This window comes from Oncorhynchus nerka, linkage group LG13 (genome assembly GCF_034236695.1).
Source record: "Oncorhynchus nerka isolate Pitt River linkage group LG13, Oner_Uvic_2.0, whole genome shotgun sequence".
Taxonomy (NCBI): Eukaryota; Metazoa; Chordata; class Actinopteri; order Salmoniformes; family Salmonidae; genus Oncorhynchus; species Oncorhynchus nerka.
The window spans coordinates 37,626,554-37,647,991 of record NC_088408.1 but is presented as its reverse complement, the minus strand read 5'-3'; the positions used below and the strand labels follow the sequence as shown (position 1 = coordinate 37,647,991).

The 21,438-nt window shown below is 43.0% G+C and overlaps 1 protein-coding gene across 5 annotated transcripts in view; it reads left to right on the top strand.

Moving 5' to 3' along the window:
- Positions 1-19,223, top strand: part of LOC115139493 (cyclin-dependent kinase 19) — a 76,851-nt gene extending 57,628 nt beyond the window's left edge. For 2 of the 5 annotated variants that reach the window (XM_029676972.2, XM_029676973.2), the window contains 7 exons: positions 3,476-3,619; positions 3,870-3,939; positions 4,118-4,190; positions 4,393-4,490; positions 4,839-4,917; positions 9,860-10,099; positions 12,447-19,223. In XM_029676972.2, the coding sequence (XP_029532832.1) occupies positions 3,476-3,619; positions 3,870-3,939; positions 4,118-4,190; positions 4,393-4,490; positions 4,839-4,917; positions 9,860-10,099; positions 12,447-12,563 (821 nt within the window). In that variant the 3' untranslated portion in view covers positions 12,564-19,223. Of the gene's footprint in view, positions 1-3,475; positions 3,620-3,869; positions 3,940-4,117; positions 4,191-4,392; positions 4,491-4,838; positions 4,918-5,467; positions 6,301-9,859; positions 10,100-12,446 lie in introns of those variants that run through there. The other 3 variants (XR_003865117.2, XR_003865118.2, XM_065026417.1) reach the window with 3 other exon arrangements.
- The last annotated feature ends 2,215 nt before the right edge of the window (positions 19,224-21,438 follow it).

Sequence of the window (21,438 nt, the reverse complement as noted above, 5' to 3'; positions counted from 1 at the left end):
TAATGTCCTTAAAACAAGTCAAAATGAGGCTCAGTAGTGTGTGTGGCCTCCACATGCCTGTATGCTCTCCCTACAAAGCCTGGGCATGCTCCTGATGAGGTGGCGGTTAGTCTCCTGAGGGATCTCCTCCCAGACCTGGACTAAAGCATCCGCCAACTCCTGGACAGTCTGTGGTGCAACGTGGCGTTGGTGGATGGAGCGAGATATGATGTCCCAGATGTGCTCAATTGGATTCAGGTCTGGGGAACGGGCGGGCCAGTCCATAGCATCAATGCCTTCCTCTTGCAGGAACTGCTGACACACTCCAGCCACATGAGGTCTAGCATTGGGGCGGCAGCGTAGCCTAGTGGTTAGAGCGTTGGACTAGTAACCGGAAGGTTGTGAGTTCAAACCCCCGAGCTGACAAGGTACAAATCTGTCGTTCTGCCCCTGAACAGGCAGTTAACCCACTGTTCCCAGGCTGTCATTGAAAATAAGAATGTGTTCTTAACTGACTTGCCTGGTTAAATAAAGGTCAAATTAAAATTAAAATTGTCTTGCATTAGGAGGAACCCAGGGCCAACTGCACCAGCATATGGTCTCACAAGGGGTCTGAGGATCTCATCTCGGTACCTAATGGCAGTCAGGCTACCTCTGGCTGTGCGACCCCCCCAAAGAAATGCCACCCCACACCATGACTGACCCACCGCTAAACCGGTCATTCTGGAGGATGTTGCAGGCAGCAGAACGTTCTCCACGGTGTCTCCAGACTCTGTTACGTCTGTCACATGTGCTCAGTGTGAACCTGCTTTCATCTGTGAAGAGCACAGGGCGCCAGTGGCGAATTTGCCAATCTTGGTGTTCTCTGGCAAATGCCAAACGTCCTGCACGGTGTTGGGCTGTAAGCACAACCCCCACCTGTGGACGTCGGGCCCTCATACCACCCTCATGGAGTCTGTTTCTGACCGTTTGAGCAGACACATGCATATTTGTGGCCTGCTGGAGGTCATTTTGCAGGGCTCTGGCAGTGGTCCTCCTGCTCCTCCTTGCACAAAGGCGGAGGTAGCGGTCCTGCTGCTGGGTTGTTGCCCTCCTAGGGCCTCCTCCACGTCTCCTGATGTACTGGCCTGTCTCCTGGTAGCGCCTCTATGCTCTGGACACTACACTGACAAACACAGCAAACCTTCTTGCCACAGCTCGCATTGATGTGCCATCCTGGATGAGCTGCACTACCTGAGCCACTTGTTAGTGTTGTATACTCCGTCTCATGCTACCACTAGAGTGAAAGCACCGCCAGCATTCAAAAGTGACCAAAACATCAGCCAGGAAGCATAGGAACTGAGAAGTGGTCTGTGGTCACCACCTGCAGAACCACTCCTTTATTGGGGGTGTCTTGCTAATTGCCTATAATTTCCACCTGTTGTCTATTCCATTTGCACAACAGCATGTGAAATTTATTGTCAATCAGTGTTGCTTCCCTGCTTAAGCCAGTACATGTCCAGGCCCGTCTGAAGTTTGCTAGAGAGCATTTGGATGATCCAGAAGAAGATTGGGAGAATGTCATATGGTCAGATGAAACCAAAATATAACTTTTTGGTAAAAACTCAACTCGTCATGTTTGGAGGACAAAGAATGCTGAGTTGCATCCAAAGAACACCATACCTACTGTGAAGCATGAGGGTGGAAACATCATGCTTTGGGGCTGTTTTTCTGCAAAGGGACCAGGACGACTGATCTGTGTAAAGGAAAGAATGAATGGGGCCATGTATCGTGAGATTTTGAGTGAAAACCTCCTTCCATCAGCAAGGGCATTGAAGATGAAATGTGGCTGGGTGGCTTCGTAAGAAGCATTTCAAGGTCCTGGAGTGGCCTAGCCAGTCTCCAGATCTCAACCCCATAGAACATCTTTGGAGGGAGTTGAAAGTCTGTGTTGCCCAGCAACAGCCCCAAAACATCACTGCTCTAGATGAGATCTGCATGGAGGAATGGGCCAAAATACCAGCAACAGTGTGTGAAAACCTTGTCAAACGTTTTCTGTAAGTCTTCACCTCTGTCATTGCCAACAAAGGGTATATAACAAAGTATTGAGATACATTTTTGTTATTGGCCAAATACTTATTTTCCACCATAATTTGCAATTAAATTCATTAAAAATCCTACAATGTGATTTTCTGGATTTTTTTCCTCATTTTGTCTGTCATAGTTGAAGTGTACCTATGATGAAAATTACAGGCCTCACTCATCTTTTTAAGTGGGACAACTTGCACAATTGGTGGCTGACTAAATACTTTTTTGCCCCATTGTGTATATATATATATATATATATATGTGTGTGTGTGTGTGTGTGTGTGTGTGTGTGTGTGTGTGTGTGTGTGTGTGTGTGTGTGTGTGTGTGTGTGTATATATATGTATGCGTAACATTTGATCTCAAATCCAAAATGCTGGAGTATAGAGCCAAATTAAATCTTTTAGCTTCACTGTCCAAATAAATACACAGGAGAATGTACATCAAAAAGACATTCCAGAGAAGTTATTGTTTAACTTCATTATATTCATACCTAACACATGCTTCCTATTTTGCAACCAAAGCACAGAGATGAGATGGAAATTAATTGAAAATCGACCAGCACAGACAGACCAGTAGGACTTTGCTCTTTTGATTTTTTTACTCGGACCGTATTTGCACTTACAGTAATGAGAGTATGTCTAGCCTTTTGGGGGCCCTAAGCGATATTTGGTCTGGTCCGCCCCACCTCGCGGGCAAAACATTTTAGTGCCCCCCGTCTTGCCAGGGGATATAGGTGATATATAGGTGATAAGTTGATTTTGATTGGCCCAACCAGCGGAAACGCCTCCAAATGGTACCACCTCACAACGCCAAATATGAAGATATAACCAAGAGTGGCGCAGTCTAAACTGGCAACGGTCACCGCAAATTAACATTCTTATTTAATCAACACTGTCAAGTACAAATATAGTAATGTTATATTGTAGTGAACAATCTAATGATTCAATGTAATTTGTAATGACAGTTTTCTTTGCAATAAGTTTTGACATTCATTTGGTAGCACCCCTTGAATTGCCCTGTTTTTTTCTACATGTACAGCAGTGAATGAACGGCCTACTGTATAGGAATGGCATATGTTCCTCAATAGAGCCCCCCTGGCCGAGGCCAACAGGCCCTTCAGGGTGTCTGCCATCACAGATGCATGTAGCAGACCAACACACTGAAAGGCCCTAGGCATACACTACAACCGTCACATATGAGATGATATGAGTTTATGCACACGGTTGCAGATGTAATTGCAGGATACAGACAAATTCCTAAGATGAATTCTTAAGAGGAAACTCCTGCGACTGTCCAGTCTCCATTAGTGTGAGAGATATTCGGATACACCTTGGCAAGTTTAGACGAGTGACTTTTGTGTCCGTTCCTGCTAAGGTGTAGGCCCGGACCACTCTGTTTAATTGCTAACTGCTTGTCTATCTGATGCAGACATTTGGGCGATTGGCTGCATCTTTGCGGAGCTGCTGACGTCCGAGCCCATCTTCCACTGTCGCCAGGAGGACATTAAGACCAGTAACCCCTTCCACCATGACCAGCTGGACAGGATATTCAGTGTCATGGGCTTCCCAGCAGGTCTGACCAGCACACACATACACACACCTGATGAGACCATGTAGAACATTCATTAAGAACCCAGTTAGATTCTCACGGTCATGAAAGTCGTGACGTATTTTGGTAAAGTCCTCAACATCAACCTCGTCCTTCTCTTGTACTTGTTGTTGTACAATATGTACAGTAGATTACATTATCCTCCGAAGGCAGCAAGTAGAAGAATTGGTTTAAAGTGACCTGAAGTTTTGTCTGGTTTTTTGAATTTGGTCAGATAAAGATTGGGAGGACATCAGGAAGATGCCCGAGTACCCCACCCTTCAGAAAGACTTCAGGAGAACGACGTGAGTGGAGAAGGCTTGACATTCTGACCCTACCTGGGCTCTCTCGGCTCTCAAAAGACACCTGAACCCTTTGCACACATCGAACCTGAACCTTTCTCCTCAGGCTGACAGCCTTCTGAGACTATTCACTTGCTATAAGATGTCTGTTTTACATGTGCTGTGCTTCACCCATTCACAGGTATGCAAATAGCAGCCTCATCAAATACATGGAGAAGCATAAAGTCAAACCTGACAGCAAGGTTTTCCTGTTGGTAAGCACACTGTCTAGTAACCTGTATATTCTTGAACTGTAATTGCCAATTTATGGAGGGCATGCTACTGCTACCTTCATTTTCACTGGAGAGTATAAGATAAGGACCTATCTAGATATAAGAGCCGTAAAACCAATACGCCTGGCTGGCTGATTGGGTTTGCTTGGCACCAATAACTTAATGTTCATCCACCACTTTTCAGCTCCAGAAACTCCTCACAATGGACCCCACCAAAAGGATTACTTCTGAACAGGCACTGCAGGACCCCTATTTCCTGGAGGAGCCCTTACCAACCTCAGAGTGAGACCTCCTAAACTTTATTTTCCAGACTCGGTCATGATCATAGCTACCCTCTCCACACATGAACCCATTCACATCTTCATCACGAGAAGTCTGTTTGATAAACTAACAATGGAGGCCGTTGCTTCAGTGAACTTAAAACGGAGCACTTCCAAATCATTCCTTGAATTGTGATTTCATTTTCGGGTATGTTTAGAATTTCTAGATTCCTGTTTTTATCTTGGTCAGCCTGGTTGGGATTTGGTTTCTTGACATAGCTTTTTGTTATTTGTACACACCACACCCAGCTACTCAGTTATTTCACAAACAACTGATTGTGTGTATCCGTCGTTTCATTTTCTCCTGTAGTGTATTTGCCGGATGTCAGATACCTTACCCGAAACGAGAGTTTCTGAACGAAGATGAGCCGGAAGAGAAAACAGAGAAGGTAAATAGAGTTTTGGTGGAAAGGTTTGGGCTATAGACTAAAAGTGAAATACTAGGATATGCATCGAGAACCCCTCACAATTGACAATCCTTAGCCATTTGCTGTTATTAACAACTGCCATCATGCTGTCTAAAAATACCCAGAACACCTTAATCCCTTACACTCGTGGGAATTGGCCTACGGTGCATTCGGAAAGTATTCAGACCCCTAGACTTTTTCCACATTTTGTTACAGCCTTATTCTAAAATTGATTGAATTGTTTTCCCCCCCTCATCAATATACACACAATACCCCATAATGACAAAGCAAAAACAGTTTAAAGATTTTTTTGCTAATAAAAAATAAAAATAAAATTAAAAAAATAAAAATATATATATATATATATATATATATATATATATACACACACATTTACATAACTATTCATACCTTTTACTTAGTACTTTGTTGAAGCACCTTTTGCAGCGATTACAGCCTTGAGACTTCTTGGATATGACCTACAAGCTTAGCACACATATATTTGAGGAGTTTCTCCCATTCTTCTCTGCAGATCCTCTCAAGCATCAGGTTGGATGGGGAGCGCTGCTACACAGCTATTTTCAGGTCTCTCCAGAGATGTTCGATTGGGCTCTGGCTGGGACACTCAAGGACATTGAGACTTGTCCCGAAGACACTCCTGCATTGTCTTGGCTGTGTGCTTAGGGTCATTGTCCTGTTGGAAGGTGAACCTTCACCCCAGTCTGAGGTCCTGAGCGCTCCGGAGAAGGTTTTCATTATGGTTCTCTCTGTACTTTGCGACGTTCATCTTTGCCTCGATCCTGACTAGTCTCCCAGTCCCTGCCTACCTGACCAAGGCCCTTCTCCCATGATTGCTCAGTTTGGCAGGGCGGCCAGCTGTAGGAAGAGTCTTGGTGGTTCCAAACTTATTCCATTTAAGAATGGTTGAGGCCACTGTGTTCTTGGGGACATTCAATGCTGCAAAAAGAATTTGGTACCCTTCCCAATATCTGTCCCTCGACACAATCCTGTCTCAGAGCTCTACGGACAATTCCTTCAACCTCATGGCTTGCTTTTTGCTCTGACATTGTGTGCATTTGCACTGTCAACTGTGTGACCTTATATAGACAGGCGTGTGCCTTTCCAAATCATGTCCAATCAATTGAGTTTACCACAGGTGGACTCCAAGTTGTAGAAACATACTTTCCGAATGCACTGTATATAAATAGGGATACATTGAAATGTGTCTTACAGAAGGATTATGGAAAGCATATGCATAACCATGGTGGCAATGAAAAGGGAACAGTTTGGAGATTATTAGAAAGTTATTAGACTAAATGTGAGGCCAAAACAGTTAATCTGCCACAAGACTGAATCCAAACATTACGCTGTTGATTTTATGTGCATTTTTTACATTTACTATACATTGACGCATTTGAAATATGAAAATACTCTGTATACATTCAGTAACATAAGAATATTCATGGAAATGTGGGTAGGTGCAACATAAGACAAGAGGGAGAGTTCTAACTGGTGTCTCCAAGTGGCCACACACCTCTCTAGAGTGTGCACAGGTCCTACGTAATGCATTTTATGACTCAAAGAAGAGTCTCTCATAGCTATGCCGTTGAGGAACTAGAGCCAGCAGACTTGGTTCTTTTTCTTTGGAACACAGCCCTGCATCCCCGACCTTCACACAATTCCTGTTGTTGTTTACACGTTCCAAAAAACGGTCCATTTATAAATCATCATGTCGGCATCATTTCAAATTCCATTGCCAACATGTCTAGCTAAGTTACGCCTCTATATGCAAGTCCCTCTTGTTTTAAAAAAAACATTTTTTTAAAGGAACTCAGTCAGGCTTTCAGCTTACTCTTCAAAGTTGTAATAATTTTGAAATTGCAACTAAGTAGTGCATCAGCAGTTTCTCTTGTCATTGCAGACCTTAGATATCTCTATTTTTTAGGCCATAGATGTTCTCTTTTTTTTGGTGTAAATGTATATATATTTTTTTCTCCCTTTTTCTCCCCAATTTCGTGGTATCCAATTGGTAGTTAGTCTTGTCTCATCGATGCAACTCCCATGCGGACATGGGAGAGGCGACGATCGAGAGTTGTGCGTCCTCCGAAACACTACTCAACCTAGCCGCACTGCTTCTTGACACAATGCCTGCTTAACCCGGAAGCCAGCCACACCAATGTGTCGGAGGAAACACCGTACACCTGGCGACCGTGTCAGCGTGCATGTGCCCTGCCCGCCACTGGAGTTGCTAGAGCGCAATGGGACAAGGACATCCCTGCCGGCAAAACCCTCCCCTAACCCGGACGACGCTGGGCCAATTGTACGCCGCCCCCTGGGTCTCCCGGTCACAGCCAGCTGCATCAGAGCCTGGACTCGATGCCAGGATCTCTAGTGGCACAGCTAGCACTGCGATGCAGTGCCTTAGACCACTGTGCCACTCAGGAGGCTAGGCCATTGATTTTGTTGTAATGTTTGAGTCACTCAGATATCACGTGAACACACACAAGACATGGCAAAATGAGGGAAGGGGTTTGGGAACCACTTGCGTAAGACACTGCCTCCGGATCACATATACTGCTGCAGCATTGGCACCCGGGTCACATATACTGCTGCAGCATTGGCACCCGGGTCACATATACTGCTGCAGCATGAGCCTCCGGATCACATATACTGCTGCAGCATTGGCACCCGGGTCACATATACTGCTGCAGCATGAGCCTCCGGATCACATATACTGCTGCAGCATGAGCCTCCGGATCACATATACTGCTGCAGCATGAGCCTCCGGATCACATATACTGCTGCAGCATGAGCCTCCGGATCACATATACTGCTGCAGCATGAGCCTCCGGATCACATATACTGCTGCAGCATGAGCCTCCGGATCACATATACTGCTGCAGCATGAGCCTCCGGATCACATATACTGCTGCAGCATGAGTTCACATCTGATCCAATTTCATCTCTACTTGTGTCCTATGCACTAAAGGAGTGAGTGTTTTAGGAGAGGGGATGGCATGCCATGGGATAATAAGGACAAGCTGCACAAACAGCAGCAGCTGCACCCAGCACTCCAGAGGAGGTCCATTGACCTCTGGAAGTAAAGGCACTCCAGTTAGCCTGCCCCCTGATAGCACACAGTCTAAATAATGATAGGAAAATAAAATAAATTAAGTAAAACTGAATTTGTCAGGTGGTGGTCTATAGTTCATAGGCCACCGGTGGATGAGTGAGATACGAATCAAGAGGAAATTGCAGGCCTTCTCTGTCATACACTCTCGATGCATACCTCCAGGGCCGCAACTTTAACTGGGGACATGTGCCACCCCCCACCCACACACTCTGTAATTGCATTTTGCCCCCCCCAGTTTTATCATTGGAATGTGATACAAAACGAGGCAACGGTGTGCTTTAGGATAATGTGGACGCCTCCGAGTGGTCGGGTAGGCTGTTTGGGGTGTTTATCCGGGTGGATAAAATATATATATATATATAAATGTCACCCCCCACTTCTAAAACCAAAGTTGCACCCCTGCATATCTCACTAAGCTCTCTATGCATATCTCACTTAAGGTAAATCTCACTAATGTTGAGCCTTTCCTCTGATAGAAGGTAGTCTACAGGAGGCTTTATTTGGACAATAGTGTTACTGATCATGTAGGCTGGCTGGTTCTGGCATGAGTATCAAACACCATGTTATGAATATGCCAGACCATACAGAAAGTATGACACCGAGCCAAATCAGTGTATACGAGGTGAAAGGGAGTGCATGTGCGTACTACAGCCAGAAAGATACTAGTCCCCTCCTCACAGAGCGGTTTCTGCCATTCCACAGCCCTACATCACATTAGCAGCTGTTTTCAAGTAGGCAACACCTGATACAAGTGTTGCCTCAGAGCAGCCGTCATGAAGGCTGCAGGGCCTCTGCCAACCTGGGCCAAGAGGGTATGAGAGGGACTCATTGTTTTCCAGTTGTGTAAAAAGTACCCAACTGTCATACTTGATTAAAAGTAAAGATACTTTAATAGAAAATGACTCAAGTAAAAGTCACCCAGTAAAATTCTACTTCAGTAAAATTCTAAAAGTATTTGATTTAAAATATACTTAAGTATCAAAAGTAAAATGAAATCCTTATATTTGGAAATCCATGGGCACATTCAGACATAATTTTCAAACGAAGCATGTGTGTTTAGTGAGTCCACCAGATCAGAGGCAATAGGGATGACCAGGGATGTTTGGTTGATAAGTGTGTGAAATTGACTATTTTCCTGTCCTGCTAAGCATTCAAAATGTAACTGAATACTTTTGGGTGTCAAGGAAAATGTATGGAGTAAAAAGTACAATATTTTGTAGTGAAGTAAAAGTAGTCGAAAATAGAAATAGTAAAGTACAGATACCACAAAAAACGACTTAAGTAGTACTTTAAAGTATTTTTACTTAAGTACTTTACACCACTCTTGTTTTCCTGACCCCAAAGTTCACATGTCTCAGCCTTGTGGTTGTGGATAGGTTGAGAACACAGGAGGCTGCTGAGGGGAGGACTGCTCATAATGGTGGGAACGGAGCGAATGGAAACCATGTATTTGATACCATTCCACTCATTCCACTCCAGCCAGGTGCCATCCACCTCCTGTGGTTGAGAAGTGGTAAGCTGGGCTGGTGACAATGATGGATCAGTGATCCATTGTTCATTTGGCTGTTGTTGCACAGCAATGTTGCCTTGATGCCATTTTCTGAGTGAGCATTTTCCATAGTGACCTTATGTACATTGTGTATGAATGTCTGACTACACTGTTACTCAAAGGAATCTGTGAGTGTGTTGGTGCACAATGGCAGATTACAACATTACAACAGTTATACTCTAAGGAACCTGTCAGGGTGTCCTTCTCTAACTGAACACTTGCGTGTGTTTGTCCTCCATCAGAACCAGGCCCAACAGCACCAGCAGACGACAGCCCAGGCCCAGGCCCAGCAGCAGAGCGGCACCCAGCAAGCCTCCACCCAACAGAACTCTGCTCAGACCAACGGTAACACAGGTGCTACGGGAGCCAACAAAGGTGGAGGCCTCCAGCACGGCCAGGACCAGGGGCCCCCAAACAAGAAACCTCGGATCGGGCCCTCTGGGGCCTCCTCCGGCACTGGGGTCCACCAGTCCGAGTACCAGGTTAGAGTTTTTACAGCTTTACACTTATCCATAGTGTTACTGTCCATTTTGATTGAAAGGAAATGAAAGGCATAGACATTGCTTCAGTCACCAATGGTTGATCGCTTGTGGTTGTCTTTTGAGGAGCATGCCTACATTTATTATCTGGAGTTGAGATTTAAATGTGTTTAATCCAAATGTCAGCAAATGTAATTGATTCAAAATGTCAACATATGTCAATATAGGCCCTTGGGAGACCCGAAGGACCCAGTGCTTCTTTATTGATGATTTGACTAGAGAGCAAAGATATGTACAGAAGGGGATGTCAGGGACGTGCAACACTTGTGAAAAGACACAACAGCCTCAACTCAGACCAGAGCGGAGCATTGTGCTATCTAGTGGGAATACAGGTCATGTGATATCAGGATGATAGTGTCCTTCCTCTAGTTCGCACTAGCCTGCTAATGAAGGTGTAAGCAAAACATTGTGCTGCCCTATCACTGTTGTTCCCCGTCTTGACGCCTGCTCTAACTTTTGGCAGGGGGGTACTCTACAAGGTGTCAAAAGCTTTCAACAAGGTTGAAGGGATTATAGCTTTCACCTGGTGAGTCTATGTCATGGAAAGAACAGATGTCCTTAATGTTTTGTGCACGCAGTGTATAAAGTGGGTAGTGGAATCAATAGTATGTATTAGAACAGCAGAGTTGACTGTGTGTGTGTGTGTGTGTGTGTGTGTGTGTGTGTGTGTGTGTGTGTGTGTGTGTGTGTGTGTGTGTGTGTGTGTGTGTAAGGGTTGGATGTGTGGGTAGTCTGTGCAAATCATCTCTAATGTGCAGATAGTCTCTAAGGTGCAGGTCTGTGCAGGGAGATAGCTAGGTTTAACCTTTCAGCAGTCTGATGGCCTGGTGGAAGAAGCTACTCCGATACCGCCTGCCAGATGGTAACAGAGTGAACAGTCCGTGGCTCGGGTGACTGGAGTAGTGACTGATAAAGGGGACAGAGTGGAGAATGTGGTAGAGAGGGTCTTATTACGTATGAGGAAGGTGAGATAAAAGGTGACCTCCCTGACCTTGTCCGGACCACAACTGTAGTCTGTTCAGAGGTGTCTCCTGGCTTGGCCCGTGCCGTGTGGGGTGCTGCTTGACTGACTGACTGACTGACTGGGCTATATTTAGCAGGGGGCTGAGGTTGCATGTGGACAGCTGCTGGGCTGTTCAAATTCAAGACTCACCAGAACAGATGTATAAATATCCCCTTGCTTTCTGGATGGGCAGACCGAGTGGAACAGAGAGCTAGCTTGCTGTGGCGTCACATTCCGCGCCCTAATTTTCTCCTCATTGATCACTCTCCCCGAGGCTATGGTATCCCAATGTGCACCACTCGCCCCCCTGTGAGTGCGGATAGATAGACTGCTAGACAGGCGGCGATGTGTGGGTTGTAGTCAGAGATGTATGGGAGTATTTTTTTTTTTTACGAGGTCTCCATACTTCAGGAGTTTCAGCCACGTTCTGCTCCCATCCCCTCCACCCTCCACCCAAGCCCCCTGGGCCCCAGTCCAGCAGCAGGTCCTCAGGGCCACTCTGGTGGCTCAGAAGAAGGGTTTCTCATCAGTGACTTCTGCCTTTTTTTGTGTTGTTGCCTTTTTAGGACATTTGGCCTTAGGCCCAGTCTGAGCTGGTTTAGAGTGAGTCACGGTCCATAATCAGTCATCTGATTCAGAGCCGGCTTTCTTTATAGCTGTAGTATAAGGTGGGTGGGAAGCCCTTCTATTGATGTGGTGGCTCAGTCCCCCAGATGATTTATTTATTCAGACGAACAAAAGCAATCATAGGAATCATTGAGCAAAGTACAGAGCACAAAGAAACGGTCCTGTTTTTACGTGATGAAACAAAACAGGCAGCAGGTTTTACTCTGTCGCGTGATATACAGTATACTGTTTAGGATATAGAATTGTCATGGCACTGTAAAATTGCTCCGAATTAGGTTGGTAGTCTCTTGCTAATTCTGTTCTAAATGGGTGAGAAGTAGACCACATCTTTGGATGCCAAGTAAAAAAACAGTGGAAAGCCACAGAGGTATGTTGAGCAACATGACAGATCTGTGGCAATGCGTCATGCTTTTCTATAGGACTCATTCTTGATCTGTAAATGATTCAGCCAGCTTTACAATTGAAAACATTGCCAACAAAAGTCACTCCCCCTCCCGCAAGGTCTCCCAAGGTACAGTTATTGAATTATTTATTCTCAAACCCCATGCAAGGTTGAAATAGACAATGGTATTTTCCAGTGGTGCCGACTTGATAAATAATTAACGACAGGGGTCTCTAGCCGTCAACGGTTTACGGTTTCCTCTCCATTCTTTTCTCCAGCACTCCAACTCCCGCCTTGGATACCAAAGCAACGTCCAAGGTTCCACTCAGTCCCAGGGATACTCGTCGTCATCCCAGCAGAGCTCACAGTACTCCCACCAATCACACCGCTACTGAGGCTCGGAGAACTGCTCTCCAAATCAACAGCAGGGGCCTCTCCCAAACTTAACCCTCGACCTCAAACAAACCTTAGCATAACCTCTTATCTCCCTCATCCTGATCAGACCTCATCATGTGTCAGATCATTTCAACAACGCAACAGTCATTTGTCTCCTCCTTCATGCCAGCCTTACTACACAGAGTGACCCTGGCCTCACTTCCACCCAATGCCCTCACACTTACCGGAGGGCACTGCAATATGAAGGCAAACTCAACATAGGAACCAAAAACAAACCCTACCACCTGAGGGCATCGGACAAGATTTTCTATTATTATTAAGTGACAAAATCTGTTGATACTAGATTATGAGAAGGAAAACTCATCAGGTGCAACTTTGACTACACACGCCTACTACACAAAGACTACGAATCACAGCACTTACAAAAAAACATGTTCTTCAAGAGGAAGAATTGCAGCTCTGTTCATATATATATATATATATATAAATACTATATAGCACCTTTTTCTATTCATTTAACAAGACACTTTTTTTTTGCTTGTTTGCGAAGTGGAGTTTAAGTTTACTTTGATCGTTGACGTTTTTGTATTTGTTGTTGGATATTGACAAAGGAAAATAGCCCTTTACTATCATCACTTTCCTTCGCGGTACATTTATTTACCCTGGATATCTATGATATACAGATAACAATCAAAGCAAAAGAAAGAAAATGAGCCAACACTTTCCTGTTGAGAAACCAAGACAGAATCTCCTATTCTCCGGTTGGCTTGGAAATCACATTTGTATAAGAGAAAGTCTTAAAACTATGAAATACACCATTTATTTTAATCTTGTTATATTAATATTTAGGGTTTTCTACTTTTAGGCATTTTGTTTGTCTAGATTTGTAGTCTAAAAGTCTGCATTGGAAGGAAATGTTTCTGCAGCAAGTTATGTAATCTTTAATTGTCTCCAACAACTCTAGGTTACCGCCTGTCGTCAGACAGGTTACAACTACCAAGCTACTCTTTACCATGGGGTCGTGTCCACCAAGGAAACATTTGTCGGTGAATCTGAACCATCTCATTTCAATCCGGAAGTGTTTAAGTGTGTGAGGTGCCTCTTTGTGGACACCTTTGCTTGACGGATCTTACCACGGACACAGACGTCACCGAAGGTCACCGAAGGTGTGCGTCGTCATCATACTGGGAAGCCAAAAGTGTGTATGTTCCAGATACTGTTACTGCCTGATAGTTTTTGTTGTTGTTGTTAATGTAATGTTCTACATTTTTCTTCTCTCATTTATTGCCCTTTACAGTTTCAGTTTGTATTTTCTCTTATTCAGTCAAAGGACTGCACTGCTGAACGGATCTGCAAAGAGCTGGAACAAATTTGGGGTGAATTATTATGCCCCGTCCTCTTCAACTCCACACCGCTGGTTGCGCACTGAGTATAAACCAAGGCAGAGAAGTGGTTTCTTATAGTATTTATCCTTTGAAAACAGGTTGACTGGAACTGTACTGTTTGTGTGTGCCCAAACACACCGAGATAGACGGGACATGGAATAAGGCAGCCACTTTAGCTTGTTCTGTGACTGGTGAAGGGGTGTAGAAACACTGACATGTACTGGCCATTGAGAGAACTGGACATCTTTTGCAGCAATGGTGAAAATGTGTGATTTTTTATGTTTTTTGCGATTATTATAACGGCCTTTTGGGATGTTCGAAAATCATCAGCCATGTTCAACTGGTATATATTGATGATGATCAACACTGTCCTTTTGTTGCCAAAGGAGAGAGAGACGTATTCTGTTTTCTATCGTACAAATATTCACAGCGTCAGTACAAGGTACTGCCATGTATTTCCCAACCGATAGACTGCTCTCTGTGAAGCTGTTTGCTTCTGACAGTGATACTGCACAGATCGTCAGTGATGCATTGGTCTATTATCTCCGGCTCAGTCAAACAGGTTTCGAGAGCCCGTCGTATTGATAGTTCTGCTGTTGACCGCCATCTGGATGTCTCTCTCCTTCCCTCTCTCTCTCTCTCTCTCTCTCTCTCTCCTCACACATATCCGATGTGTTTCTCAGGACTCCCAGCTCACTGGATCACAGTTCCAGTATATCTTATGTGTGTTGAGGTGAACGCCAGAAGACCAGATGAGCAAAAAGGACTGCTCCTTGTTCAACATGAGTTCCTAACAGTCGCCCAGAATGTTTCTGCATGTCGGATTGACTGTTTCTTTGGTGTTGATACAATGTCAACGTATTGGTTCGGTTTTGAGTTTCTCTTTTCTATTTTCCCGATGGTCTGGTAGGCTCACAGGCCCGGTGGATTAATAACCCGCCTTCCCAGAACAGTGGTGTTTTCCTCGGGAACAAAACCAGCAGCTATTCAAAAAGGTTTTTCTCTCTTTTTTTTCTCTCCCTATGGCATGTATTTGAAGTATAGTTGAAGAGCATTAAGAATAAATGAGACGGTTTCTCAATTTTCATCTCCACACAAACGAGGTATCAAAAGTATTATTCATTGTGCGGCTCCAACAAACAGGTGATAGTGGGGTAAATAACTCTCAAAACAGTTCCTATGCAAAATCAAAGAGAAAAGATTTCACTTGCACCATGCTTCAGTTTTACTATGAAAGCATGCAGTTCAGTTATCTTATCTTATTGGGATATCCATTCCTTATTGTAAATCTAATGTTGAATATTGTAATTGAAGAAGGCATTCACTTGTTTCTTACAGCACTGTAAATTGTACTCTAAATTAAATATTGTTAAGAAAAAAATGCATATATATATATATATATATAGTATACATTATACAATCATATGTATTGTTTCCATATACAGTGCCTTCAGAAAGTATTCATACCCCTTGACTTATTCCACATTTTGTTGTTTCAACCTGAATTCAAAATGGCTGAAATATATATATTTTTTTCTTCTCGCTCATCTACACACAATAACACATGTATTTATTAGATTTTTATTTAATCTTTATTTAACTAGACAAGTCAGTTAAGAACAAATTATTATTTACAATGACTGCTAAGCCCTAACCCGGACGACGCGGGCTAATTGTGCGCTGCCCTATGGGACTCCCAATCACGGCCGGTTGTGATACAGCCTGGAATCGAACCAGTGTCTAGTGATGCCTCTAGCACTGAGATGCAATGTTTTTAGAAATGTTAGCAAATTTATTGAAAATGAAATACAAAAATATATCATTTACAAGTTCACACCCCTGAGTCAATACTTTGTAGAAGCACCTTTGGCAGCGATTACAGCTGTGAGTCTTTCTGGGTATGTCTCTAAGAGCTTTACACATCTGGATTGTACAATATTTACCCATTATTATTTTCTAAATTCTTCAAGCTATGCCAAATTGGTTATTGATCATTGCTAGACAACCATTTTCAGGTCATTCCATATATATTTTTAAGTAGATTTAAGTCAAAACTAACTCGGCCACTCAGGAACATTCACTGTCTTCTTGGTAAGGAACTCCAGTGTAGATTAGGCCTTGTGTTTTAGGTTGTTGCCCTGCTGAAAGATGAATTCATCTCCCAGTGTCTGGTGGAAAGCAGTCTGAACCAGGTGTTTTTGCCTATGCTTATCTCCATTCCGCAAATTTTTTTATATCCTGAAAAACTCCCCAGTCCTTAACGATTACAATCATACCCATAACATGATGCAGCCACCACTATGCTAATGAGAGTGGTATTCAGTAATGTGTTGTATTGGATTTGCACCAAACATAACACTTTGTGTTCAGGACAAGAAGTTAATTGGCTAATTTTTTTAGCAGTTTTATTACTTTAGTGCCTTGTTGCAAACAGGATGCATATTTTGGGATAGGTTTTTATTCTGTTTAGGCTTCCTTCTTTTCACTCTGTCAATCAGGTTAGTAGTGTGGAGTAACTACAATGTTGTTGATCCATCCTCAGTTTTCTCCTATCACAGCCATTAAACTCTGTAAGTGTTTTAATGTCACCATTGGGCTCATGGTGAAATCCCTGAGCGGTTTCCTTGAGTTAGGAAGGACACCTTTATCTTTGTAGTGACTGGGCGTATTGATACACCATCCAAAGTGTAAATTATAACTTCACCATGTTCAAAGGGATAATCAGTCTGTTTTTTTTCATTTTTTTTTTCATATACCAATAGGTGACCATCTTTGCGAACCAATAGGTGTCCTTCTTTGCGAGGCATTGGAAAACCTTTCTGGTCTTTGTGGTTGAATCTGTGTTTGAAATTCACTGCTTGACTGAGGGACCTTACAATTATCTGTATGTGTGGGGTACAGAGATGAGGTAGTCATTCAAAACTCATGTTGAACACTATTATTGCACAGAGTGAGTCCATGCAACTTATTATGTGACATGTTTAGCAATGTTTTACTCAAATGATTTTGGGTTTACCATAACAAATGGGTTGAATACTTATTGACTCAAGACATTTTAGATTTTTATTTGTAATTAATTTGTAAATATTTCAAAAAACATAATTCCACTTTGGCATTATGGGGTAATGTATCTAGGCCAGTGACAACAAAATCTCAATGGAAACCATTTAAATTCAGGCTGTAACACAACAAAATGTGGAAAAAGTCCAGGTGTGTGAATACTTTCTGAAGGCACTGTGTATATACAGTATATATGAATAATACCCATGTTTTAGAGCTTTCCTCTTCTTGCCTTAATGACGCATACCGTAAGCTAGATATAGACGGGCACCTCTGTCCAACAGAGCCTGAATCACTCTAATGACCAATCTACCATAAACCTGCTTGTCAACTTGATAGCTCCTAGTTTTTTTTCAAAGGAAATGATTCTCTCTAAAACATATGAAATAATGAATCTAGTTGGATACTGTTGTGATGCAACATTCAGTCTATAGAGCCCAGGGACTTTCTCTCACATCAGCACGAACTCCTCAGTTTGACAGGGTTGAAACAAGGCATTTTTTTAAACAATGTGGACAGTGCCTTTTTAGTGTTTATGTTTAAAGTTGCCATCACATGATGGGATGTTCAGGATTGTGTTTATTTCTCCTTGTCCTATGCTTTCTGATCTGTGAATACCTTTTGAGTTACATTTGAGTTTGTTTCTGTATTTGTTGTGTTGTTGTCATCTAAAATGTAGGATCTGTTATTTTCAAAAGGACCGCGAGCGGTTAAATATCAAGTTGGAGTTCAATATGTCCCGTCTCTAATTTAATGACTGCAAAAAGTACAACGTAGGCTGATTTAGCATTTTCTATTCTAATTAATATTGTCCTAAAATGCTGTACATAAACACACGTTAATAATTTCTCATTGAAACATTGATATGATCATCGTCTTTGAATGCACTGTTATTAGCTGAAGTATTTAGTGGTAAATGAAAAGTAGCTCATGTTTTGTTTAGACACTAAAGATATGGAGGTTGTATAAAAGTTCTATGCCAGACAAAGCTTTTTTAGGACTTCTTGCCTTTTGTGTGGACATCTTAAAGATACACACTAATAATGAATACACATATGAATGATAGTGCACCTCTAGGTCTGTACCTCTTCACGTTCCCCCTTTGCTAGTGTTGCATGTACCTCCCTTTTCCAATCCAGAATTTAAGCACTTATCCTCCCCCCCTCTCAACAGTCTGTACAGAAAGACAGACACTCCCATTTGCAAAGTGCTCCTGTGATACTTCAAAATGCCTTCTGAGAAGCTGTTTATAGGTCTCTTGTGCATGTGGTCGTGGTGCTCTCGGTCCTCCAATATGAAACCAATTTACCCATTTAACCAGAGCATGGGATTTCAAGTCTCACAGAAAGACAAAAAGCAACATAATTGTTTGTGCATGTTTACGTCAAGGAGCCCTCCTCATCTCTAAGGGGTACATCCCAAATGGCACCTTATTTACTACATAGTGCACCACTTTGGGATGCAGTGCACTACATTGGGACGCAACCTAAGTTGTATTAACACATGAAGTGCTCCACCATGTTGTGGTCCACATTCTCTTTTGGCTCCATGGCATGAGACAACCATGCTTTGCAGGTCTGGGTGTCTGTCAATTCTAAAACATTTTCTGTGTGTGTAAATGTGTGTGTGGCCACACAGACAACGTTCAAAATACACACATGGCCTAAATGTATTTTGTTTCCATAGCTTTCATAAGAAAGGCAATAGCACAGTGCAGGAAATAAAAATAAGACATTTATTCAGCTGGTTTTTAGCTACGTTGCCCTAATTTCACTGTACAAATGACTGTTAAATGAGAAAAAAGTCACGTATATTTATTTTAAACCGAGTGTACAAAACATGAAGGACACCTGCTCTTTCCATGACGCCGACTGACCAGGTGAATCCAGGTGAAAGCTATGATCCCTTATTGATGTCACTTGTTAAATCCACTGCAATCACTTTAAAAAGCTGCTGGGTTTTTCACGGTCAACAGTTTCCCGTGTGTATCAAGAATGGTCCACCACCCAAAGGACATCCAGCCAACTTGACACAACTGTGGGAAGCATTGGAGTCAACATGTCAATGCTTTTGACACCTTGTAGAGTCCATGCCCCGAAGAATTGAGGCTGTTCTGAGATAAAGGGGGGAGGCAACTCAATATTACGAAGGTGTTCTTAATGTTTTGTACACTCAGTGAATATCCTCTATTATAATAAAATCTATTTAGCTTCAGATAGCATGTCTGGTTCATTCCAATGTCCTGAGTTTGAGTGTAAACAGCTGTGTGTCAGTTTCTAGTGTGAGAGATGTGCCAGTGCCACACTGTCTGATATCTTTGTGTCATTGGATCTTATCCACAGGGCTTGTGGCATAGCAATTTATATCTATCTTAGTCTTGTTTTGAGCTGTTCTGAGCCAAATAATGTTAACTTGGATGCTTGGGTCAATTGGAATGCAAGGCTCAAATGGGAGGAACCAGGGTTGACATTTTACAGGATTTTTATTATCTTGATTTCTGGATATTGAAATACTCAACTATGGTCACAGTAACACTGATAGAGTACTACACCTTGCAACACGGATGAAGAATGTAGGTGGTGTTCTCTTGCTTGGCCACAGGGTGTCATAAGTGAGCTGCATGATTTTCCAGCTGCAATCCAGTCAGGTGGCATGATGGTCTATTTAATGGTCTGACTGGACTGTGTTTTGAGACACCTTAGTTTGTTCAAACATGGCTTAAAATATCTAAGCAAGTGAAAATGTAACAATATACAGTGTTTTTCCCGATATGACTGGTTTCAAATACATTTTATTCATGAAGACTTTCTATAGTTCAATATTTAAAAATGTATATTTAAAATCAAGCCCTGTCACATTCACTGTCTACACTGTGTTATGTATTTGCACAGGATTCGATGAGATGTGTCAAATGGGTGCCACATTCAAGGTCATTTTATTGTTTGGAAGCCACTGGAGACTACAGTGAGACCAGTGCAGGCAGGGCAAGCAATCATCAATCATGCAGCCATGAGGAACGGACCAAAGTGTGAACCAAATTGCACCCTTTTCACTTTATAGTGCACTACTTTATAGTGCATTAAATGGGGAATTAGTGTTCCATTTAGGACAGCACCCGTGTGAACTCCCAGGACCCTGACGTATTACTCGTCCTATCACTTAGAGAAGTGTATGAGCCGGAGGGCTCTCCGCAGAATGTATTAACACAGATGTGATCCCATTTGTCTCAAGGTGCCCCTCCCAAGTTGAGTTATTGTGCCACACCTTCCCATCACACACACACACACACACAGCCCTGCTTGCCTGGCGTCTTCCTACAGATTCTTTGTCCAGTGAGACTGAAAATGTCTGAGTTGCACAGCAGTGACCAACTCCCCATACAGCAGCCAAACACACTCCCTGGACACATGGGTCAAATTCCTCCTATTCGCTGTCTCATGACCCTGTTATAGAGGCTCAGTGGCCCATATTAGGCAGACAGACAGTAAAACACCTGTGTTTTCAGCCCCAGTGGAGAGGCTACAGCATCGGTGAAAGCTCTAAGGGAGTCACATGGGCATCAGTTATGGAAGTGGAGTCCACTGCTTGAACGCCGACTAAGGAATCATCTAAAGGGGAAAGGTCACCTAGTGAGACTAATTTTCCATCCTCATTTGGGGGAAGTTCTTGCTAGCCCTATGGGGCCTAGCTAGGAGCCTCAGGGAACATCCCAGGGGAGAGATGATGTTGGTTTCTGGTTGTGTGTCCTCTCCAGAAGAAGCCAGTGGTGGTTGTGAGTGTGTTCCCTCAGACCTCTAAAGGTTGGGAGAGAGGAATGCTGGGCTGATCTACAGAGGGTCAGGCTGACTGTGATGGGGGAGAGCAGCATATCTAGGTCCGGATCTCAGCCCTTAAACCACTCAACTCTACTGTTTAAAGAAGCACAGCACTGCTTGGTGGGTAGGGCTACGTTTGACAACAGAAACGTAAAAAAACACCCAATTAAGCTGCAAAGTCTTACAATTCATTTATTGGTTAAAACTGACATATGTACAAAGATTTTAGAAACCAGTTCACAACTGTTGAATTAAAACCCAAATTCATAAAATTGGATTTGCCTAGATATTTGGTCATATGTATGGGATAATCAACGAGGGTCTATGCGTTCTATGGAAAATACCGGAGTGAACTGACCTTCCACAGAGTTGCATTACTTTGCGGAGAGCGCATATAGCCCCGAGTTGATTATCACTTTTATACCAAATGTAACACATTTGCCGCTAGAATTGTGTTCAACATCCACTGAAGTAGCTAGCAGGTTAACTGCATAGCTATAGTACAATAGCTGCCGTGGTAAACAAACATACTTGGTAGTTTAGCTAACCAAACCATCAGTCCTAGCTTGCCATTATGAAAATCGAATTCAACAATGCCAACAATTTTTTCAATT